This window comes from Notothenia rossii (genome assembly GCF_949606895.1).
Source record: "Notothenia rossii genome assembly, chromosome: 8".
NCBI lineage: Eukaryota > Metazoa > Chordata > Actinopteri > Perciformes > Nototheniidae > Notothenia > Notothenia rossii.
Genome location: NC_136906.1, coordinates 5,794,463 through 5,813,851, shown reverse-complemented (window position 1 = coordinate 5,813,851; position 19,389 = coordinate 5,794,463). Strand labels below are relative to the sequence as shown.

Genomic DNA, 19,389 nt, shown 5'->3' with positions numbered 1-19,389 from the left:
AAACTTGATCATAAGCAAACGTTCACATCTTTTGCGACTGAATCTGTCACGAAGCTACCAATATCTGGAGCAAGTCCTTCCTCTCTGACCCTCTTGTCCTCATCTCCCGCCCGATCATTAGCAGGATCTTGACTGAGCTCCACAATTTCCCCCTTCCTTTGACGTCCGACCCTGATAATCCCCTGACAGCAATGTGTCCGTAATGGAAAATTGAAACACAAGACTTGGTTGCATTGGCAGTAGCAGATCTAGAGTTCTTATCTTCCTATGATTCTGCGTGGAAACACAATAAGGAAAACAAAAAACCCCTTAACAAACCCCTTAATGTTAATCCTCTTTACACGAGGGTATTAGAAACAACACACACCTGTCACCGACTTCAACTTTGTACTACAGCCTTTCTTTGTTTGTTTCAACTGCACATGTCAACTTGACTTTATCTACACTCCAACCAAGTTTTCAATCCACTTTAAGCCATTTAAAGTCCAACATCAAACCATATTGCCAGCCAAGACAGTCTTAAGTCATTCATCTCTTCTTTACAGTTTGCATTCAAGTTATTACAGTTTTAGCCATTTCCAATTTGTTAAACTTATTCATCCTCATCTAATGTCTAATTGGACTCTCAATATCCTGCGTACGTTTTCTCTCACCTGTTGTCACAGATATCCCAAGAGGCCACCGCCGATCAGCTTCTCTATTCTCTTTGAGTTATTGACGTGCGCAGTCCTGTGTTGGGCTTTTATATCTTCTCTAATCCCAACATCCTCCTCTTTCCAGTCACATGGGCCCCCCCGAAAAATCTAGAAAACCTCTCACACCTCCCCCCCTTCATCCCAGAGTCTAATTGTCCTTGTTCACATCACCCAATTTACTGAGAAGAGAATGTCAAAGATTAATCCGGCTAATTCCTCTTAAACCTCAGCACGGCTGCCCCCAGCTTTGAGAGGCGACGATCTGCTTGTTGTGAGTCCATGTGAGAAGCTGTTTTCCACGTGTGGGATTAGATTATTACTGGTATAGATATAGATATATGGATTAAATTTTCGACCAAAAAACAAACAACACGAACGTGAATACAAGCCACGTCTTCTTTCTGGTGTATAAATTGAAGCTTTGATTGAGTTAGAAGACATTGTAGGTTCAATACTGTAAAAGTGTTTTGGAAAATAATTAGTTTGATCAGGTGTTTGGCTTTAGGACATCGCTGGCTGTGAAAATGATGGTATTTTAACACCAAAAAGAGTAGGTGTCGTCTTTCTTCCCAAAACATTACATTTCCCATTATCTTCAGTATACGTTATTTTACAACTAAATTCCTTCTTATCCTTAAAAAAAACCGTGTTATACTTTGATTAATCTGATTAACACCATGGTATGTAAGTAGAAAAGTCAAGTTGCCTTAAAACTTCCTACCTATATATATTTTTTTTGGAAGAGATGACCATAATGATGTGTTGTTAACATTTAAGATAATATTAAATGTTCCTCGCCTGGTCAGAACATCTGAACTGTGGTGAAATAATGACAATGAAAGTTTCGCTGTAATGATGTAGCACCTGCGTGTGGAACATTTGAATCTAAGGGAGGATCGAGGATTAAGTTGTTTGGAAGCGTTTTGACGCCACAACACAGAGCGCTGATTGGTACTAACGTCATTGGGGGATTTAATTAAAGAATGTTTCAATTAACTAAACAAACAAACACAGACTTCTACAGGTATAGCGTCACATATTACCAGCTTTACTTCGTCTTTGTGGAGCTCTTACAAGTGCCTTTCTAGTTTAATATCTAGATAGCTGTCGGCTGAGTGTGGTGATGAAAAGCTGGTTCGATGGGCCCCCAGTGAATGTTTGCTATGGCCCCCACCGACACGAGGATCGCCACTGGTTTCATAAATGTAATCACACCACAAATCAAATACGCCATGCTAACATGCTAACATGCTAATATGCTAATGATGTTTATTGATAACCCTAACCCTAACCACCAGAAACGGTGCTAAACAATAAAAACATTTAACTCAAGCTGGTTTTATCTGTGATTTATTTAAAGTACGAAGGAGGATGATTAGCTAAATATTCCTCAGTAATCACAATGCTTGGACTTTTAGCTAGCTAGCCTGTATTAACTTTCTCAGCTTTATTAACAATGTTTACTTTAAGCTATCAATCTCATGTGTTTATCCTACTGTATGTTTTAATCCATGTATCTATTACTTTGAGTTATCCATTTTAATGTTTTATCTATTACTTTTTAAGCTAGCTAGCATGTATCAACTTTAGTTTTATATTGTTAGCTTATAGTTGAAGCATGTATCCTTTCCTTTTAGCTAAGACCTTCAAAGACCTGTAGTCTATGTACTGGGAAAAGCTAACAGTTATTTCCTGGTTTATTTTGTTACCATTGATCTATTACTTTGAGTTAACTATTTTAAATGTTTTAATTATAATTTTTACCTCGCTACCGTGTATCAGTGACTTGACTTCTTTATTGCAGGTCAATATGTCAATCTTTGAGCTTACACTTCTTAAGTCTGTGCCTATATGCGTATGCCACTAATTAAATTAACTAAGGACTTGTAAAACAGATCAGGGCCAGAGCAATGACGCAGAGGGTAAATGTGCATGTGTGTGTGTTCATTTTTACAGCATGTTTTACAAGTATGACTTTACCTGACAAATCTGTTCTTTCATGAAGCATGCATTCCTGTGTGTGTTCAGAGGAAGCCATACTCTTTTTACAGCTGAGCTTTCATACAGTAAACAGTGCAGGCACACAGAACATATGATGATGCTGGATGTATGGAGGTTTGCTGCCCACTCTGCAAAAAGCTCAAAGAGACCATGAGTGACTATTCTTGGTGTATGAATGCACCTTTTTTTAAATCAAAAAGGGTCTAGACAGGACTGAACCACAGTCTCTGTCACTTTGGACGCTGAACACCAAGACTAATTTATATGTTTAAGTTCAAAACCGTAAAAACACAAACTTTTCTCTTAAAGATAGAATTAAGTATCTAAATGAAAAGTCCTCAGACACATCAACACTCACTTACATTAAAATATTTATCGGGCAATTCCCCGCAACTGCTACCAAGGTTAGAATATAGGCTGTATTTTGAAGCTTTTTCACATTTATTTGACAGAGGACATTGTGGAAATTCTCAGAAAGGTATATTATAAAGGACCCAAGGGTTGTGAGTTGAACCCGGAATGTTATGTTTGTATGAAACATTTACAACGAATTAATGTGGACCGGAGGGAGAGGGTGACGAGCATAAGTTTCACTCTAGTTTTTTATTTCAATTCCAACCTTGGTCATGAAGAATATGTTTCTCTGTTGTCCACGTTCAGAAAGCATAAAGCCTCAGCATCAGAGCACGGTGCAGAGTCTCTAGATGAGTTTACAGTAGTTCCTCGTTCTTATTATACATCCATGTTGTGATGGCTGCATAGAAAATTGTAGTTTCCCCACAGCAGCAGACGCAGGCGCATCATAAGTCGGATTCCCAAAGCACCGCAGTCTCTTCTCCTAAATCCTTTTGAATTCTCCTATCCACTATTCCTTAACCCCGTGACGTTTCACACAGAGGTCAAGGAATAGATGATAGACGATAGGAGCTGATTTTTGGACTATTCAACCGCAACCCAAGACTTTAAGAGATCAAGACCAAGACAAGACCAAGACTTTATGAGATCGAGATCAAGACAAGACCAAGGCTTTAAGAGATCAAGACCAAGACAAGACCAAGACTTTAAGAGATCAAGACCAAGACAAGACCAAGACTTTAAGAGATCAAGACCAAGACAAGACCAAGACTTTAAGAGATCAAGACCAAGACAAGACCAAGACTTTAAGAGGTCGAGACCAAGGCAAGACCAATACATTAAGGGGTCAAGACCAAGACAAGACCAAGACTTTAAGAGGTTGAGACCAAGACTTTAAGAGATCAAGACCAAGACAAGACCAAGACTTTAAGAGGTCAAGACCAAGACAAGACCAAGACTTTAAGAGGTCAAGACCAAGACAAGACCAAGACTTTAAGAGATCGAGACCAAGGCAAGACCAATACATTAAGGGGTCAAGACCAAGACAAGACCAAGACTTTAAGAGGTCGAGACCAAGGCAAGACCAAGACATTAAGGGGTCAAGACCAAGACAAGACCAAGACTTTAAGAAGTCAAGACCAAGACAAGACCAAGACTTTAAGAGGTCGAGACCAAGGCAAGACCAATACATTAAGGGGTCAAGACCAAGACAAGACCAAGACTTTAAGAGGTTGAGACCAAGACTTTAAGAGATCAAGACCAAGACAAGACCAAGACTTTAAGAGGTCAAGACCAAGACAAGACCAAGACTTTAAGAGGTCAAGACCAAGACAAGACCAAGACTTTAAGAGATCGAGACCAAGGCAAGACCAATACATTAAGGGGTCAAGACCAAGACAAGACCAAGACTTTAAGAGGTCGAGACCAAGGCAAGACCAAGACATTAAGGGGTCAAGACCAAGACAAGACCAAGACTTTAAGAAGTCAAGACCAAGACAAGACCAATACTTTAAGAGGTCAAGACCAAGACAATACCAAGACTTTAAGAGGTCAAGACCAAGACAAGACCAAGACTTTAAGAGATCAAGACCAAGACAAGACCAAGACTTTAAGAGGTCAAGACCAAGACAAGACCAAAACTTTAAGAGGTCAAGACCAAGACAAGACCAAGACTTTAAGAGGTCAAGACCAAGGCAAGACCAATACATTAAGGGGTCAAGACCAAGACAAGACCAAGACTTTAAGAGGTCGAGACCAAGGCAAGACCAAGACATTAAGGGGTCAAGACCAAGACAAGACCAAGACTTTAAGAAGTCAAGACCAAGACAAGACCAATACTTTAAGAGGTCAAGACCAAGACAATACCAAGACTTTAAGAGGTCAAGACCAAGACAAGACCAAGACTTTAAGAGGTTGAGACCAAGACTTTAAGAGGTCAAGACCAAGACAAGACCAAGACTTTAAGAGGTCGAGACCAAGGCGAGACCAATACATTAAGGGGTCAAGACCAAGACAAGACCAAGACTTTAAGAGGTCGAGACCAAGGCAAGACCAAGACATTAAGAAGTCAAGACCAAGACAAGAACAAGACTTTAAGAGATCAAGACCAAGACAAGACCAAGACTTTAAGAAGTCAAGACCAAGACAAGAACAAGACTTTAAGAGATCAAGACCAAGACCATACCAATACTTTAAGAGATCAGGACCAAGACAAGACCAAGACTTTAAGAAGTCAAGACCAAGATCAAGGCAGGGCGAGACCGTATCAAGACCAGACTAGTGTGAATCCAACACTACATACTACACTTACAATAAAAGGTGGAAGATACCAACGTTTTTAAGAGATGCTTGACTACAGTATTAACACAATATTACGTGTAATATTTACAACACAATATAAAAATATCATTGTTTAAATATCACGGCCAGGCTTATCGTTAATACCGCTTTATCTTGACACCCCTACTCAAGAATGAAAGGAGAAATATTGTACTTTCTTAACAACTGTCTGCATGTGGAGAAAACAGTGGAGATGTTACCTTGCGGATTCAAGAGGTTTTATTGATTGTTTGGCTACTTTTACTACCATGAAAACACAGTCAAGACAGCAACTACATATTTTTTTCAGCCACCGTTCAAGCTTTTATGGGCTGAGCTTTAAAATATAAGAGTGTCTACATTAGCACATGGTCTAATAATAGTGTTATGCATGAACCACACATATCCTAACATGTCTGCCCTGTATGAATAGAGGCTCAGACTGTCTGGCTTGCTGCTGAATATCAGATCAGATGGTTGTTGGACAGTAAGGGTGTTGACAGAGTCGATGTACAGCAGGTCACCCTCGACCTAAAACACTCTAATCCCATTTTAACATGCTGACAGGATAATGAAAGCAGTGTTGACCTCAGTACTGCACACTCCTAGACTTATAGTCCACGCTTCCCAACCTTTTTCTTTCTCCAGCCTGATCATATGATTTCAAAGTGCCTTCCTCTAACACCAGCTGTCATGTTATACATATGTTTGTTGTCATTTATAATTAAAATAATAAAGCTTTATTTATACAGCACTTTTCATACAGCATGTGAAGCTCAAAGTGCCATTACTTTTTGCCATCTGATTGAATTTCTCTGTTAGTTAAAGGGCCCATATCATGCTTTTCCGGTTATTACCCGTCCCCTTTTGTGTTATGAAGGTTTTAATGCATGTAAACGGTCTGCAGAGTCAAAAACCCTCACAGTACACCCTGTAGCGAGTAAAACTCTAACACAGAAAATACCTTTCTATGCTGCCCCAGAACGCCTCGTTGGAGATTTCTCATTTTCCATTGTTTACTTCCTGGCTACTGTGACGTGTGAATAGCCAGAGGCCACACCCTCTGCAAGCATTTCACGAAACAAAGCTTCCCAAACCTTTCAGCGATTCATGCCGGATATGTACAGCGTAGGGCACTGAAGAACGATGCTGTTCCTACTTTGTTTGGACCAGCGGGAGATTCGGGGACAACCTCTAAGTATTCATTGTTGTTTGTGTATTTATGATGTTTAAAACAAACAAGGTATCTACCACGACTGTTTAAATGGGTAAACGTTTTTCGGGCTGCTACGTTGGGATGGCGGAGAAATGCTCTCCGCAGACCCATTCTCACAGCGTTATAAACCTTTTTCTTACTCAACATCAAGCCACACTTATGGTTTTTACTTCGGCTGTGAGTGTTTGTGTGCGCTCAGGATGAGTTTCGCTTGTTCTCGCTGTATCGCCGGCCCGGAAGCCTGTCCGCTCCTCGCAGCAGCGGCGAGCCTCGCAACGAGCCTCGCAACTTCCCGACCAATCAGAGCACACTGACTGAGCAGGAGCTCCAACAAGCCGTTTAGTACTGGGGCCGTTTCTCAATCGCGAGGATACTGGCTTGGTAGTCGCATACTTCCAAGTCACTTCCTTCAGAAACGAAGCAAGTATACTTCCAAGCCACGGCTTCGGAAAACAACGAAGAATGGAACAGGCTAACAAGTGTGCCACTCTCTCTAACGGTTTCAACATAAACTGTACCGAAAATAAATACCTCACGATGTCTATCTAATTGTGAACTTGCTTTAATTTCACAGAACACATTTTTGGTGATAACAAACAAATGTAACAAAGTAACATATTTACCGACACATGTTCTACGCCACTACATACTTACATTTAAATGTATGCTGCGTCGGTTCAGCCATTCTCCGCAAGTGTTTTTGAAATTGGTCCGTGCGCAAAGCATTGTGGGGATTTGAAGGATGCGAAGTCTACCCATGTGCAGCCTCGAAATTACCCCCAAACCAAACTAATCAAGCTTTGTTAGTCAGAGCTCTGCAACACTGAAAGAACAACCCAGTCTCAAAGCATTTCGTGTTATAGTCACGAAATTAATGTAATCTATTGATTCGTGTTCACCGACACGATTTTCATTTTTTTCGTGTCACACAGAACGATTTTAAAAGCAATGTATTTCTATTGGTAGTGTGTTTCGTGCCTGCATCACATCTTCTTGTCCGGTCGGGTCTTGGAATACCAGAAGCTGTGTGGTTCATAAAAACATTTTCTTACTCAATATCTTACCCTAAGCCTAACCCTAAGCCTAACCCTTTTATTTTAAAATGTATAATGTCTGAGTTTTTTTGCCGTCCGTGAGAAAAAGAAATGGCTCAGAGCCTCAGAATACTGAAATCTGTATTTTTTGTAAAATCTGTTTTTCCTTCAAATTTGTTATTATTTACATTGCTTTAAAAATCGTTCTATGTGGCACAAAATAAATGGCAAAATCGTGTTGGTGATCAATAGATTGATTTCGTGAGTATAACACGAAATGCCGTGAGACTGTGTTGGAAAGAAAGACTTGCTCAAATACTTATTACAACCTATTTGCCACTTATAAAGTTTCTTATTTAGTCTCATCTGTCAGATCTGATTAAATATATTTATAACCACCTTGATGCTTCCTTCTATTTTTCCATCTATTATGTTTTGTTTTTTTTACTGTTTTTACACAATAGTTTTCTTGATCTGCCTTCGCATATCTCCTGATAAAGAAGCACTTTGTAACTTGCTTTCAGATGTGCTGCATGAATATATTATTCATAACGAGATTATTGATGTTGTTGCATTAATATAAAATGTTAAAATCCTAACAACCCTGCTGTGTATTTTACACAAGTCATTATCATTTCAGTTCAGTCAGCAATCACAGGCCTCTCCTTCTCCCTTTATGATTGAAATTCCTCGGCATGGCTTACAGAAATTCACTTCAAATGCAACTAATGATTTTACTCATTCATGCAAACATATTATGCATTGCCATTTCCTATCTGCCATGCTTCTTTAAGCTTTGAAGTGCACAAACCCTTCAGTTTGAGCCTCAAACTAGCACATTTCTTTTATGTATGCATTTGCCTTTAGTAAACATATTCCTTTTCTATTTGATTAAAAGGTTTTTACGCACTTTATATTTCCTTTCAGAACATTCCAATTTCTTTCCGTTTTGTTGATTTAGCATTCACAGAAAACCCTGGTGTCTGTGGAAGTCAGAGTGTCGAGAGCACATTGAATTGCTTTGCTTTCAATAATGTGTGGCCTTTTTTAACCGATATCTTGCAAAATAGCTCATTTTCATTGCAGGAATAAATCCACAAGTTTTCCTTTTCCTTTGTTTTTGCATCTGGTGCTCTCCCTGGGTTCTTTGCAGTGCAGTTCCTTTGTGTTTCAGTGTTATGTAAGACTTAAAGAAGCCGAAGTGCTGAGCTAATCAGACGCTGGCAAAAGTCATTCGAAGCGCAGATTGACCTGAATCTCATTTCATAGGCTTACATCGTTTGTCGTCATGAGGCATTCCTCCAAACTTTTTTCAGGGAACGCTTGAGCCACTCCTGCTAGATCACAGATGCATTGTTGTCCAGTAGTATCCTTCAGGTACAAATCATATAGAACTCATTAATACAGTTATTTATCTCAGTGACAAAGTCTGCAACTGCTGTTGTTGTGTCATTTTAGGACACAAATGTTTCATCTATTAAAGAGGACATATAGTGACATGTCTCCTTTAATGCATTATAGATTTTATTTTTATACTCCTGGAAATAATTACTGCACTTTATTCCTTATTCCTAAGTATGTATGGTGTGTGTATTTCTTGTCTTATGTTGTGATGTTTTTTGTTTTGATGGCACCCTTGAAAGGGAGAAGCATTTATTAGTACATTTATAATGACATTAAACGATTATATTCTATTCTAATGTTCAAAAAGCTCTTTATTGTTCTCATACTGCCTGTGCTGCAGCACCTCTTTTCACCCTCTGTCTGAAACCAGAGCCCAGTCTGCTCTGATTGGTTAGCTGGCTGGCTCTGTTGTGATTGGTCAACCGCTCAGAGATGTCCCGCCCCTTAGCCTATCACGTACAATGTGTTGGAGCGCCAGCCAATGGAAGCACAAGTGTTACAAAGTGATGTTGTGAGAAACCCCAACTTTGGGATTTTAGCCTTTGCACACCATTTACATGCACACAAACATATACTACAGGAAAAGGGAAAACCCCAAAAAGTACTTAAACTCAAAAGCAATCTTACTTCTTATGCTTTGTACCTTAAGCAAGAGTCACAGCTATGACCTCTCTGCCGTGAAATCCTGTTATTTCTTCACCTCAAAGACTGAGGCGAGCTTCATACGCAGCATCAAGTCAGAGGGTTTGTAATTATTAATATGCTATATTTCATTTGAGGCAGGAGTGAAAACATTGTGCAAAATATAAGGATTGGAGAAGTGGAAAATGTATCTTACCTGCAGCCATTATTGCAACCTCAGAATATAAACGAGGAGAATAAACATTGAGATTCATGCTGCGCAGTAAAAGATGAATACCATTCGTTCACACCCGACCTTGGCTTTGATGTTAGTTGGCAGAATTTCTTCATGGTAAAAACGTGCCGTTGCATCAAAACCATCCACATAAATGACTCTTTGCAAAAAGATGTAATGGATTTTCTGAATGCGTCGGACAATCTGATGTGAGGTTTGACAAAACGGATGATTGGTTTCTCTCTTGGTGATTGTAAAGAATGTTATTGTCGGAGATTGAACACAGTCTCACACAGAATACAAGAAAGAAAGAGAAACTGGTGCAGACTTGACCTTGACTTTGATGTTTAATGATTACATTGCTGGTTTCGGCCTACAATAAGCAGGAAACAGATTTTCCTCTAGATCTTTTGGCCTTAAATCTAATTCTATACACACACACAAAACAGCTTATGAAAACATAAGATTGAGCACAAGGGAGTCTGACTGAGGAGAGAAGACACAAGAAAGATGAAGTGAGAGAGAAACTAAGACAGAAAGAGGATTACTCTGCTCTTGCCTTTGTTGCCTCGACCAAAGGAGGTTATGTTTTCCATTTGGTTTGTGAGCCGGCTTACAGAAAAACTACTTTTCATGAAACTTCTTCTAGTTTAAAGTGCACCTATCATAAGGCATATATTATAGGTCTCAGATATATCAAAATATATAAAAACATGTCTATGATGTGTTTTGCTCAAAATACAAACAGATCATGAATTTTAGAAATCCCTCATACCCCTCTATTCCAGCCCTGTTAGAGAAACACCGATCTTGGGAGGCGGAGCTAATGCCCGATCAGAATTCTACCGGAGATAAAGTTAAATTCTGCACTGATAAAACGCCATCCTGTTCTAAACCACATCAAGGATTATTTCTGAAACAGTATGGAGCTCAAATGCTTTTTCTCTTGCGGGTTTATCACAAGGGTTTTTAAAAACATGTGCTCTCCAGTACAGGTTAGCTCTGAGTGTTAGCGAGGCTTGCTAATGTAAACAAAGACGAGATTACGTCCACAACACGTCAGGCATTGTTTCTGATAGCAACTTTCTCTGGGTCCGCTGCCGATTTGACGTCATATCGGCAGCAAATCTGTATCCGCTCGTTGTACCCCCGTTTTTAAAAGTTCCCCGACACACCCGGGGGGGGGCACACATATTTGTATATAGTTGTATGTATAAAAGACATAAAAAAGTGCATTTTAAGATTAAATCAATGATAAAGCAGGGAGACAGATGGTTGTGAGAATGGATGTATTTCTTATACAGGCTTAAAATATCATTATTTGAGTAAAGGTTGTTTCATTTGTCTTCCTCAAAAGCTCACGGGTAACCCTCTAACAAATTAATGATATTCCACATGACTTGCATTTGAACTGATCTCTCCCTGAGGGACTGCAAAGCAGCAACAGTTTGGACATAATGCTGAGGAACATTTGACTCATACGCACGCATGAGGTTTGAAACGCTAAAAGGGCCAATGTGTGCTCAAAGAGAAGAGAGGTAATTGCTTGGAATAAATTTGACCTGACAAGGAGAAGCGTTTCTGGAAGACTCTTTCACACTTTGAGAAAATATTAGTGGAGTAACGGTGTGTGTGGAAAGAGATTCAGAGGCAAAACAGCGAAAGGGAGCTACAGTGGATTTAAAAAGAAAGGGTTAGGCTGTAATCTGGGCTTTAAGGCTTCCCTTGGTATTAAGGGACACTTATTAGATTGGAGCGGTGAGCGTTTTCTCCTCGGATGGAGAGACTAATTGGATGTCACCAATTCAGAAAGTCTGACGTTGTCATGACGCAGGAGTCAGGACGAAGGATAGAGGGTGATGCTCGCTGGCTGAGAGCAATGGAAACGGCATTAGAAGCAATTCATAGAGGCGGAGGCAAACCAGGGAGCAGAAATACACACTCATCATGCACGCACACTAGGGTGACCACCTGCTAAGAAGCCCAAGGGGGGACAAGGGGTATGTTTCTGAGGGACAATGTGGGACACTGCCCGGCGCGGAAGTGGTTTACCTATTTCTAGCACATACCATCTTACATAGTACATTAATAGTGCCCTATTCCACTAGACATGTGTAATATCTGATGTATGTCCATCAATAGGCCACCAATGTGTATTTCTTTCTAAATAAAGATTCATAACATTTTGAACAATGAATTGGCAAATGCTATTTAACTTAAGCAATTTATTCACTTCAAGCAACATTCATGAGAAGGTTCCAAATGTTTTTTCAGTATAGACACAGGAGTGCGAACCCATCAACATCACAAGGTGACAACAATGCAAAAAGTTGCCAACATAAAATCCTATGCAGAACAATGACATTTTCACCTAAAAGGCAACTGTAACCTAAAAATGGTAAATTTGCAACCCTGTAAACAGTCCACCAATGTTCAAAATCAATCAAACTACATCTTAGAGAAATGGGATATTAACTAGTTTTCTTCAGGTTTCTTCTTGAACTTGTATTTCTTGTTGGAGCGTACAGCATTGAGGAGAGCCTTCTCTTTCACTACATAAGAGTAGAAGTCCTTGCAACTGAATGTGAAGTTGCTCTTCACCTGGATTTCTGACTTGATGAGGTTTACCGAACATCTGTTCCTTGTGTCTGTCCAGCATCCTGTCATCAGTGAAAAGACCCTCTCCACTGAAGCATTGGTGATTGGTACACTCAAGAGGAAAGAAGCTAATGCTGTCATGTTTGGTGTGTGTGTGTGCTTGAGTAAGGTGGCCCACTTCTCAACGACTGAAGCTTCTGACTGCACAATGGCCTGTTGGTGTGGCAGAACAACACAATACTCATCATATAGTGCATCCATGTCCAATTGCTTGCTTAGCTGCAGGACTTCTACAGCTTCACAGAGATGGGTGAAGTTGAATGGGCTCTTCTGTAGTGCCAGGCTAGCCACTTTCTTCTGGTAGTTGGAGTCTGAGAAGTCATAGCGCTGCTCCAGGTAAGTGAGAGAGGACTGGTAGAAGTTGCACATATCCTCTCTGAGCACAGCTGCCTGCCTGTCTGGAAACTCCTGGAAGAGTACACCCGTCTGGGCCCCAAAGAAACCATCACTCTGTCGTTGCTGTAGCTTGGTTTTTAGGGTGAACATCATATCGTAGAGCTCACAGACAGTCCCATCTTCTCGCTCCAGCACCAGCACAGTGTCGTGGAAAATCTTCAGCGAATTGCTGAGGAAGGACAGGTAAACCTAAAAGAAGTAAGATGAGTCAATGATCACTCTTTGCATTATCATAATTTCTCTTATCCCTGTTGAATGCAATTCAAAATAATTACCTGTAATTCAAGGGGGTTGCCCTCACCATCCTGGTCATCCCTGAACAGCCGCCATAGTGACTTTGGGCACTGTTCCTCTCCCAATGAGAGAAAATAGGCCTTGATAGGAGCCCAGCAGTCATGAAGCCTCTTCACTGCAGGCCACAGGCTCAGCCATCTTGTGGGCACATGTCTAAGCAGGGACTGGTACTCTATCTCCACAAAGGTGTGAACTGACTTAAGTTCCTCAACGCGTTTGGCAGATGAGGAGAAGTGGCTAAAGGTCTTGTTGACAACATTTTCTATGTCGATATTTAGCCGATCTCCTGCGTGTTTTGCACTGTTGTGAACGATGTGGGCCACACAGTTTGCCTTCAAAATAGAACTGTTGTTCTCTTTCAGTTTCTGGAAGACAGAGTTGTATCTCCCATAATTCACACTAGCATTGTCAGCACTATACGCAGATATCATGTCTAGTCCCAGTCCGTTTTCCTCCAGCTTGGTGACTATCTGGTTGTGGATCGCGTAAGATGTTTCATCACTGTCATCATAGAAATCAATGACCTTCGTCTGTACTCCCAAGTCTGGCGTCCAGTAACGCACTGACAGTGGGAAGAGCTTGGTGGTCCCATGATTGGAGGCATCTGAAGCCACTGAGAAGAATGGCGTGTGGGCTGTGGAGACACACACAGATGGGGTGAACTTGAGAGAGATTCTCTAAAAACAGATTATTACAAAAATACAAGACACTACTTTACTGTTTTGATCATTATTGATTTTATATAAATATAATCTATACAATTATTTAGGCCTACATCTTTTCAAAAATCATAGTTGCTTTTTTTTGTGAAATCATATAAGGTACACAGAGCCTGGTTTCACAAAGGCACGGAAGAGCCTTTAGCCTTTATGTTTGCGTTGGCTACTGATGCTATTTAATTTCATTGAAGTGAAGGAAACGTTGACTTTTAACATAGTAGAAGAATATCAATATGATTAGACATCAGTTAGCTAACGTCAGATAAATAGCTAACACAATATTACATCCATGAACATAACTTTAAATGTACCTTTAGTTGTTGCCTCTCGTTGCTCATGTAGTGGTCTTTTGAGGACTTTGAAACAATCTTCGACAGAGGCAGGGGCAAGCACATCAGTGACAATAGCTTCTGCCTTCGTCCGACCACAGGCCATCCTCTTGGCAATGTCCGAGTCCGGATAAATCGTTGGGGCTAGCTTTATGCCACAATCTCCTGCTCGATATGATGTAGCGTGTTGGACAGTGTGATACACACTCGTCACCTCTGCAGCAGTGACTTTGTCAGCTAGACAGTCGTTTTTGGGTCGGAGGAAAGCATCCATAGATTTCGATGTCTCTTTTTGTTGGAAATTTTTCTTGTGTGTGTCAGTCAGTCTGTGTCGTTTGACATCGTATTCGCCTCCATGTCCGATTGAGAAGGACGTTTTGCAAATGTCACAGAAAACCCTCTCACTATCCCCCTCAACAGCCTTCAGCCACACATATTCCCTCTCCCACTCTTTCCTGTACCCACCACACCTTCTCTTTTTACTTACTGGTGCTTCAGACGCCATTTTCTATAGACAAGTTCACGCGACAAAACCACGGGTAGCGCGGCATAACCCTACACAAATGCACTTCATTTCCGCCGGAAGTCTTTTGCACAGCGTCTGTCGCCGCGCGTGCGGCCGTTTGCTGTCATGACGACGACGCAAAATTTGACAACCTAGTCAGCAGTTATACTGGGGGGTGGGTGTGGCAACTGTAGCGTGCTGAACTAGTCTCAAGTAATGCTAGTTTGGCTGCCAAGAGCTCAAGAAGCTAGAGCGAGCAATTCTTTTTTGAGCAAGCATTGATTATGCGTGACATGGTCTCAATTTGCGGGACGCATGAATTGGGGTTCAAACGCTGTGCGTGCACGCGCTACGCGGAACGGGTGGTCACCCTAACGCACACGCACACACACACACACACACACACACACACACACACACACACACACACACACACACACACACACACACACACACACACACACACACACACATGAACTATTTTGCAAACACACATGTACACATACGGACATTCATGCACCTTACGCAGTAACAGACGCACGCACGCACGCACACACACACACACACACGCGCGCGCTCATGTAGAGAGGTGCAGAAGTATTTATGCAGCACGTTTCAACATTTCAAGGGAATTTAAAGTGATTTACAAAGAATATTAAATGCATAAAGACACAGTGTAACAGAAACACTTTGTAAAATTACACAAAAATACATTTAAAACCATTAAAAAGATACAGAACAATCTCAAATAAAACGTAACTCTTACTAATTGTTGCTTGAAGGAGAAATACACAGTTCTGAAAATACTTTATTTCAAATAAAAGCCCTACAAATTCAAATGTAAATGAAGTAGAATTACAGAAAAACGTACTTGAAGTCTCCAAAAATATAAAATTAATATTGAAAAAGTAGTTAAAGTTTTTTATCTGGATATCAAACTTCACAGCTGACGGTAAATAGACCAGACTTCTTTCTGCGGACTCTCCATAGTAACAGTCAGTTCTACTTAGCAACGGTCTGTTATCGAGTGTTAACAACATTCTGGAATGTCCAAATTGACCAATCAGAATCAAGTATTCACCCAAGCATTGTAATACATTATAATAAAACCGTTTTTTATATGTAGAGATATTGACTGTGAATGTTGAATACATTTAGTGGAGTAAATAGTACAAGATGTTCCTTTTAAAATGTGGTATAACATAAAATGGAAATGCGTTTGACAGATAGTACCCAAGCACAGTATGTTTTGTAAATATACCAATGTATTTTCTGCTAGTCAACCCACTACAGAGTGAATAATAGGAATAACATACTCAGGGATTGATGTACGTCTCTGAGGTTTGGCATGTGCAACACGTCTGGAGAATGAATGCTTTGCTGTAATTAAATTCCTCCACTGCCTCAGAAAATCAGTTGACTTACTCTGCTGCAAGAGCTGTGAGGCAACCAGGAGGAAAGAAAGTAAAAAAAGGTGTGAACAAAAGGGCAGAACAGATAGAGGATGGATTGGAAGCAGATAAAAGATTAAAGAGGTTGAATTGAGGAGAAAGAAAACGTGAGTTCAGTGCAGAAGTTTCCTCAGAGGGGGAATTAATCCTGTGAGTTAATGTGATGTGGTTTTCAATTCCGCGGTGTCACGAGGTTATATTTCACTCTTTAAATTCATGTTGTGCATGTTCCCTGCCTGCAGACCTAATACATGCTGCATTCATTTCTGGATGGGACTGAAAAGAAGTGAGTAAGCTGGTGTGTTTCATCACTGATCTGTCAATGCCTCATATAGCTTCAGCCTTGACAATAAAAGCATTAATTAACTAATGTTACTGCTGTAAACATCCTGAGAGCTTTTAACGGAGACATCTGCTTCAAGAAGTGATCAATATATTTGCCAAAAACACATTTTAGAGCACATGTGTCAAACTCAAGGCCCGGGGGCCAAATCAGGCCCGTGGTGGATTTAATTTCGGCCCACAGGATCATTTATAATTCCTGTTAGATCTGGCCCGCCGGTATATTGCACGCACACCTTCACTCCATCCTGAGGGTCTCCTCCGCTCAGAGCCTGAGCCCAAACATTGATGACCTTGCCCCCAAGATGAGATGCCAAGTATCTGAACTAGCATCACAGAGCAGCAACCTGAGTTTAATGGATGTTTCCTTCTGCACTTTCTCTCTCACGACAACAGGGCATGTTTGGTTTCTCTTTGAGGGAAATAGTTTTGTTGAAGCTGTTGTTGGCCTGTGGGAAAATGTACTCATAAGAAATGACTCTGGAAAAGCTGCAGATAGAGCCATAAGAAATGAATGAACTGATTATTTAATGTTTAATGTTGTTTTTATAGGCAATCATTTAAGCTTTGTTAGTTCCAGGTTTAATATGTGCAATAAGTTCATTTCAATAAGTTCTGCAATAAACATTGAACCAGTCCGGCCCTCGACTAGTACCCATTTTTAAATTTTGGCCCACTGTGTATTTGAGTTTGACCCCCCTGGGTTAGTGCAACCAAACACGGTTTAATACACTTTTAAACCTGTTTTTCTCTGCGCCAGCGCCACACACCTTAATACACTGCTAGTGAGCGAGATGATTGCTTATTTATATGTTTGTGTCTTTGTCCGCATCTGTTCCGCTTCATTATTCAGTACCATGTGTGTATAAAGTAGGAAACAGCCCTAGGCAAGCTAAACATCCCATTTCCAGGCCACAGTGCAGTGATGTACTCATTAATACTTTACAGAGTCTATAACATTACGATGGCAGTGATTGCTGCTCTTAGGCAGTCATTAAAACAAAGGAAGTGGAAGGATACGCATTGTTATAGATCCTATATGCTGTGAAAGCCTGTTAGATAATCAAATCAACATCATGAGGGGCTTTCAAAACTGAAAACAAACCCTGTGAACCTGCACAGCTCATTTAGTGTCTGCTGGTACGTTAATGTCTAACTCTACATTAAGCCTCGTAGAAACCAGGAAATATGATCTGAATAGTATTATTATAATCAGAGGGGGGAAGTAGTGGAGTACAAATACTTTGTTACTGTACTTAAGTACATTTAACTGGTATCAGTACTTTACTTGTTTACTTTCTACTTCTTACATGTTGAACTCAAATACCTGTACTTTCTACTTCTCACATGTTGAACTCAAATACCTGTACTTTCTACTTCTTACATGTTGAACACAAATACCTGTACTTTCTACTTCTTACATGTTGAACACAAATACCTGTACTTTCTACTTCTCACATGTTGAACACAAATACCTGTACTTTCTACTTCTCACATGTTGAACTCAAATACCTGTACTTTCTACTTCTTACATGTTGAACACAAATACCTGTACTTTCTACTTCTTACATGTTGAACACAAATACCTGTACTTTCTACTTCTTACATGTTGAACACAAATACCTGTACTTTCTACTTCTTACATGTTGAACACAAATACCTGTACTTTCTACTTCTTACATGTTGAACCCAAATACCTGTACTTTCTACTTCTCACATGTTGAACTCAAATACCTGTACTTTCTACTTCTTACATGTTGAACACAAATACCTGTACTTTCTACTTCTTACATGTTGAACTCAAATACCTGTACTTTCTACTTCTTACATGTTGAACACAAATACCTGTACTTTCTACTTCTTACATGTTGAACACAAATACCTGTACTTTCTACTTCTTACATGTTGAACACAAATACCTGTACTTTCTACTTCTTACATGTTGAACACAAATACCTGTACTTTCTACTTCTTACATGTTGAACCCAAATACATGTACTTTCTACTTCTCACATGTTGAACTCAAATACCTGTACTTTCTACTTCTTACATGTTGAACACAAATACCTGTACTTTCTACTTCTTACATGTTGAACTCAAATACCTGTACTTTCTACTTCTTACATGTTGAACACAAATACCTGTACTTTCTACTTCTTACATGTTGAACACAAATACCTGTACTTTCTACTTCTTACATGTTGAACTCAAATACCTGTACTTTCTACTTCTCACATGTTGAACTCAAATACCTGTACTTTCTACTTCTTACATGTTGAACACAAATACCTGTACTTTCTACTTCTTACATGTTGAACACAAATACCTGAACTTTCTACTTCTCACATTTTCCAAACAGGCTGGTTCCTTTAGTTTGAATGTGTGTTTGGTGGCGTGATCATTATTATTTAGAGTCATTGCGTGCCTATTGATTTGAACACGATCCGTGTATCCATCATTTCCTGGTCTTCTCTAAAGAAGAGGGACCAATGGAAACGTTGTCATGTTACCGTTGGTCACCATGGAAACATTCATTAGCTAACAATGACATTATTGTTCTATTAATATAAAGGGAGGTCAGGTACTCTTTAAAACAGCTGCTAGTTATGGGTACTTTTTACTGAAGTACATTTCAAAGCCTCTTTACTTTGACTTGAGTAAAGAAGTTTAGTCAGTACTTCTAATTTTACCAGAGTATTTTTAAACACGAGTATCTGTACTTCTACTTGAGTAAAGGATGTGAGTACTTTGCCATCTCTGCTTATGATGAGTCTGTGCTAACCAAATCCATATTTGTTTTTTGTTATGAATTTCTT

The 19,389-nt window shown here is 39.9% G+C and overlaps 1 protein-coding gene across 1 annotated transcript; it reads right to left on the bottom strand.

Moving 5' to 3' along the window:
• Positions 1 to 11,843: 11,843 nt before the first annotated feature.
• Positions 11,844 to 15,128, bottom strand: LOC307014530 (uncharacterized protein). Its single transcript, XM_079642511.1, has 3 exons — positions 14,258 to 15,128; positions 13,209 to 13,861; positions 11,844 to 13,122 (listed from the first exon to the last, which is right to left on the bottom strand). Exons 1-3 carry the CDS (start codon positions 14,778 to 14,780, stop codon positions 12,355 to 12,357), a joined length of 1,944 nt encoding a protein of 647 aa, XP_079498637.1. The 5' UTR covers positions 14,781 to 15,128; the 3' UTR covers positions 11,844 to 12,354.
• Between the last annotated feature and the right edge of the window lie 4,261 nt (positions 15,129 to 19,389).